Source organism: Poecilia latipinna, unplaced genomic scaffold, assembly GCF_001443285.1.
Source record: "Poecilia latipinna isolate Pla-1442-1.1 unplaced genomic scaffold, P_latipinna-1.0 Scaffold1397, whole genome shotgun sequence".
Classification (NCBI taxonomy): Eukaryota; Metazoa; Chordata; class Actinopteri; order Cyprinodontiformes; family Poeciliidae; genus Poecilia; species Poecilia latipinna.
In genome coordinates this window covers 91,451-96,351 of record NW_015114013.1, presented here as the reverse complement: position 1 = coordinate 96,351, position 4,901 = coordinate 91,451, and the positions used below count along the sequence as shown (strand labels likewise).

The window sequence follows — 4,901 nt, the reverse complement described above, 5'->3', positions numbered from 1 at the left end:
CGACTTCCTTCCCTTTGGTCTACTTCCTGTCCTTTGGTCTACTTCCTATCCTGTGGTTTCCTGTCCTCTGGTCGACTTCCTGTCCTCTGGTCGACTTCCTGTCCTCTGGTTGACTTCCTGTCCTGTGGTTGACTTCCTGTCCTTGGTCATTACAGACAGCATGGCGGAGCAGAACCTCCAGGCCAAGCTGAAGAACCTGCTGAAGCAGGAGAAAGTTCAGCTGTGGAATCCTCCGTTCACCCAGGAGGACGACCAACCGAGCGCCGTGCACCTGCAGGTGGGTCGGAGTGAGACTGCGCTCTGATTGGCTGAAGGAGAATGTCTCCACAGAGTCTATAGGTCGGTTTTCCCAACCCTGGTCCTCCAGACTCACTGCCCTGCGTATTTTAGAGGTTCCCCTGCTTTAAGACGCCTGATTATTCACCTGATTGCAGCTCAGCAACCAGCTGCCAGTTGAAATCATCTGGGCTGTAGCAGGAAACACCTGAAACCTGCAGGCAGAAAGTCTGGAGGAGCCGAGCAGGGAAACACGGAGCTGGGTCAGCCTGAGGAAACACCTGAAGGGTTTACAGGATGAGGAGGATTAACAGCAGCTGCAGATCAGAGAACAGTTTGATCTGGAGAAACAACAAACTGCCAGAGATTGGATATAAATTCAGTAGCAAAGATCATTAAAATTAGTCTCATTTTAATGAGTTTTTTGTTTTAATATAACGAGAAAGTCTTGTTTTATAAAATAAAATCTTCCCCTTCCTAAATGATGGCCTAAGTCATTTTTCTTTTTCAAACTTAACTTGAGTCACGATTTTAAGGTGACGATTTAAAACTCAACTTATAATGTTAAAGTTTCTCGTCTTATATCTTGCTTTAATGAGGAAATTCCTCAAGGTTGAGTTTTATATCGGTTTAACAAAAATCCTTCTCATTTTAGAGAGATTTTTTTATTCCAATCTTACAGGCTTCCCCTTGTTTTGACAGCTTTTTTTGTTCAAACCTGATTCTGCTCCTCAGTTTATCTCCAGATTCTGGCAGTGAAAGTCTTCCGTAGATTAAGTGAAACAGGTGAATTAAATGTGGCTCCTGGTGGCTTACAGCAGCGTCTCGATCTGATGTTCTGTCCTCCAGGAGCTGGCGCAGCACTACGCCCCGCTCCTGGGCCTGTCCGCGGAGGAGGTAGGGGGCGCTCTGGAGTCCATCCGGGCTCAGGCGGTGGCCAGAGGGAAAGGCAACCGGACCTTCAGGGAGACCAGCGTGGCGACGCTGGAGCTGCTGCTGCCCAGAGAGGCCAAGAAGGTCAGGAGGGCATTTTCCCCTGGTGGGAGGAGTCAGAGTGGAGCTGGTGGGAGGAGTCAGGTGGGAGGAGTCAGAGTTGAGCTGGTGGGAGGAGTCAGGTGGGAGGAGTCAGGGTGGAGCTGGTGGGAGGAGGCAGGGTGGAGCTGGTGGGAGGAGTCAGGGTGGAGCTGGTGGGAGGAGTCAAGGTGGAGCTGGTGGGAGGAGTCAGGGTGGAGCTGGTGGGAGGAGTCAGGGTGGAGCTGGTGGGAGGAGTCAAGGTGGAGCTGGTGGTTTGGACTGAGGTTCTGCTTCTGCTTCCAGGGTTCGAAGACAAAGACTCACCTGGAGACTCGGCTGGACGTTCCGCTGCAGCAGCTGGTGGACAGGTACAGTCGCCTCACCTGGTGGTGATGTCATAGCCCCGCCCACCACTCTGAGGCTGTTTGTGTTTCTGCAGGATCGCGGAGGATTTCAGCCTGAAGCACATCAAGCTGATCCTGAACGGCAGAACCCTGCAGCCCGGTCGGTACCGCCGCCTGTGTAATGCTGAAATCATTCTGCAAAATATTAATTTACTGAGAATAACGCTTCAGACCGAGTTAAGATTATTGGTTACCATGGCAACGTCAGGCACCAGTTATGTTGGGAAAAGTAACAAAAACAGATCAACGGATTCTGTTTCTGTTTATTTGGGCTGATGTTGATGGTTCTCAATGCACCTGCAGTTTAAACTGGTTCATGTTCTCACCACAGAAACCCTCTCACACTGGTCGGGTTCATCTATACTCGGTCGGTCTGTAGACTTCTCCACCAGTCCAATCTGTTGTTTGGTTGGTGCTGATCTCATATGAGAGTTTCCAGTAATTATCCACATCCTCATCTTTCCAAATCCGTAGTTCTTCCTGACATTCCAGGTGTGATCGACCCAGTTCATTTTCTTTTTGACTAAAACATGCATCATAATTAATAATGTCTGTAATAACTGGTCTGCAGCCGTCAGAGGAGCGGCCGGTTCTGACCCGCCTCCTCTGTCTGCAGACCGGCGACTGGACGAGCAGGGCGTGAAGAACCACAGCAAGGTCATGGTGCTGAAGGTCAGCGACGCCGAGCAGGTCAGCAGGGAGGAGGACGAGCAGAAGAGCCAGAGCCAGAGCCTGCAGCGCACCCAGAAAGGCTTCCAGATCCTGTCGGAGAGAGGTGGGTCCGGGTCGGGCCGGGTCAAAGGTCGGCCGGCTCCTGACCTTCATGGATGTTGTGTGTGTCAGACGGCAGCGAGGATCCAGAGACCACGCCCTTCCTGGAGATCGCTGACCAGAAAGGAAACCCGCTGAAGATCCCACAAGACGAGAAGAAGGTGAGGCTCGGTCCAGACATCAGAACCACTCAGAACCAGAACCAGTCAGACCCCTTCAGAACCGTTCAGAACTTCAGGACCAGAACCGGTCAGAACCCTTCACAGGTTCTCTGCATTCTGGCTGAAGGTTTGATACCAAAACCACAGCAGGATGAAGATCTGGTTCTGTACTGGTTTCACTGGGAATCTCACCGCTAACTGAAGAGCTAGCTGTGCTAACGCTAATCCACTAACATTACTCCTGCTAAAGCTACAAACATGCTAATATTAACATAGTATTACTGAAAGCTAATGCTAAAGTACTATATCAATATGGTGTTGGTAGAAGCTAATGCTAAAGTACTAATCCCAAATGTTAGCTGTGCTAAGCTAACAGCTTTTTGGTTCAGCTCTTTGGAATCAGTCGAGAATAATTACTGCTGAGATGGTCCAGTCCAAGTTAGGACCAGCTCCCTGCCTGGCCCCGTTACCTGCTCAGGTTCTGGTGTTGAGCCCGGTTCTGGTTCTGGCCCGACCCGGTCCATAACGGCCCCTGTCTCCAGGCTCTGATCCTGGCCATGGGGTTCCATGAGAAGGGCCGCTCTCTGATGAAGAGGAGGCAGTTTGACTCCGCCCTCTGCCACCTGCTGCAGGCCGACCAGCACTTCAGGTAGGAAGCCCCGCCCCCCGCACCTTTCACAATAAAAGCTCTGTTCACGCCTCGCCGTCCTGCAGTCGGTGCGGCTCGGCGATGCTGGGCTCTGTGGACAACTACGCCGTCCTGCAGCTGGACATCGTGTGGTGCTACCGGGCCCTGGAGGCACTGTCCTGCCTGGAGGACGGGCGCAGCCGGCTGCAGCGCGCCGAGGACTGCTTCCTGCGCTGCTACGGCGAGCAGCAGCAGCGCCTGCTGATGATCAAGGTCCGGGAGCCGCCGCACGCACCGGCCGCCGCCACTGGGGGGAGCCACTGCTGAACGAGTGTCTGTTTCCAGGGCAACACGGGACGAGAGGAAGTCCTGTTCCTGCGTCTGTACCTGCTGCAGAGCCTGCTGTCCTTCCTGGAGGGAAACGACCGCCAGGCCCGGGTTCTGCTGGCCAAGGTGGGTTTGGATGGGTCCAGGTGGGTCCGCTGAAGGTCCAGATGGGTTCCCTGGTCCTCTAAAGGCCCCAGCAGCTCTCTGTGGTTCCAGTCTCTGTGCTGGTTCTGACCCGACGGCCCGTCTCGTCTCAGGTGGAGGACCTGTATGGCCGTCTGGTTCCGGACTCGGAGAAGATGGACCAGCTGCTGGTTCTGGGCTTCTCTGAGCGGGAGGCCCGGTTGGGCCTGCGGGCCTGTGGAGGAGACCTGCAGGCGGCCGCCGTCCTCATCAGCAACCGGCGCCAGGTAGGGTTCTGATACGGTACCAGTAGAACCGGTCCTCTCTGGTTCTGACCCGGTCCTGTTTGGTCCAGGAGCGTGAGGACCAGCAGCAGAAGGAGCACCAGCGGCGGAGGACGAGGATGGAGGACGTCTCCCGGCTGGTGGAGCTGGGCTTCTCCAGGACGGACGCGGCCAGAGCGCTGCACCGCGCCCAGGGGGACGTGGACAAGGCGTCCGCGGTCTGTCCCCGACCCGCCGGGCCTTGGGACAGAACCTGGACCCGACGAACGCCTGACCGCTTTCTGTCTGTTCCCAGATCCTGCTGGACTCGTCCCAGACGTCCCCACAGGACGCTGTCTGTCCAGAGAAGGTGGAGCAGGTACTGTCTCTCTGTCCAACTGATGTCCTCCAGTCAGAGATGTCCCTCGTCTGTCCCCTGTCCTCCAGCTGCTGTCCCCTAACCTGTCTGTCCCCCGTCTGTCCCCTGTCCTCCAGCTGCTGTACCTGGGGTTCCAGAGGGCCCCGGCTGAAGCGGCCCTCAGGTTGTCTGGAGGAGACGTCCAGTCTGCAACTCAGCTGTTGTTGGACAACCAGGGTGTCCTGTCCCCAGACCTGCTGTCCCCGCCATCCACGTCCTCTTCGTCCTCCTCTCCATCCTCTGAGGAGGCTGGCACCTCGTCCACCTCCCCAGGTAAGGTGGTGCTCTGGGGGTCCAGCAGGTGGCACCGTGGACCCATCCTGATTGTCCTCCTGTCCTGTGTCTCCAGAGGACAGCCAGCTGGTCACCGAGGTCTTGGAGGATATTTCCCGCCACGAGGAGGACTACCTGGACCTGACCCTGGAGGACGAGAGCCAGCTGATTTCCACCCTGAAGACGTATCTGGACCGAGGCCCGGCCCGCTCCGTCTGAGTCCGCATGGGGCCCAAACGGGAC

The 4,901-nt window shown here is 55.6% G+C and overlaps 2 protein-coding genes across 4 annotated transcripts in view; one reads left to right on the top strand and one right to left on the bottom strand.

The window, feature by feature from the left end:
- Positions 1–163, bottom strand: part of LOC106962308 (luc7-like protein 3) — a 4,041-nt gene extending 3,878 nt beyond the window's left edge. Inside the window, exon 1 of the mRNA XM_015056658.1 lies at positions 66–163. Coding sequence (XP_014912144.1) covers positions 66–162 — 97 coding nt within the window. The 5' untranslated portion in view covers position 163. The remainder of the gene's footprint in view (positions 1–65) is intronic.
- The window catches only part of nub1 (negative regulator of ubiquitin-like proteins 1), a 21,278-nt gene extending 16,383 nt beyond the window's left edge, over positions 1–4,895 (top strand). For all 3 annotated transcript variants that reach the window (XM_015056643.1, XM_015056641.1, XM_015056642.1), the window contains 14 exons: positions 156–277; positions 1,126–1,293; positions 1,594–1,658; positions 1,730–1,794; positions 2,311–2,469; positions 2,538–2,626; positions 3,169–3,275; positions 3,341–3,527; positions 3,600–3,707; positions 3,839–3,991; positions 4,060–4,206; positions 4,284–4,346; positions 4,463–4,658; positions 4,735–4,895. In XM_015056643.1, the coding sequence (XP_014912129.1) occupies positions 156–277; positions 1,126–1,293; positions 1,594–1,658; positions 1,730–1,794; positions 2,311–2,469; positions 2,538–2,626; positions 3,169–3,275; positions 3,341–3,527; positions 3,600–3,707; positions 3,839–3,991; positions 4,060–4,206; positions 4,284–4,346; positions 4,463–4,658; positions 4,735–4,877 (1,772 nt within the window). In that variant the 3' untranslated portion in view covers positions 4,878–4,895. The remainder of the gene's footprint in view (positions 1–155; positions 278–1,125; positions 1,294–1,593; positions 1,659–1,729; positions 1,795–2,310; positions 2,470–2,537; positions 2,627–3,168; positions 3,276–3,340; positions 3,528–3,599; positions 3,708–3,838; positions 3,992–4,059; positions 4,207–4,283; positions 4,347–4,462; positions 4,659–4,734) is intronic.
- Positions 4,896–4,901: the final 6 nt, after the last annotated feature.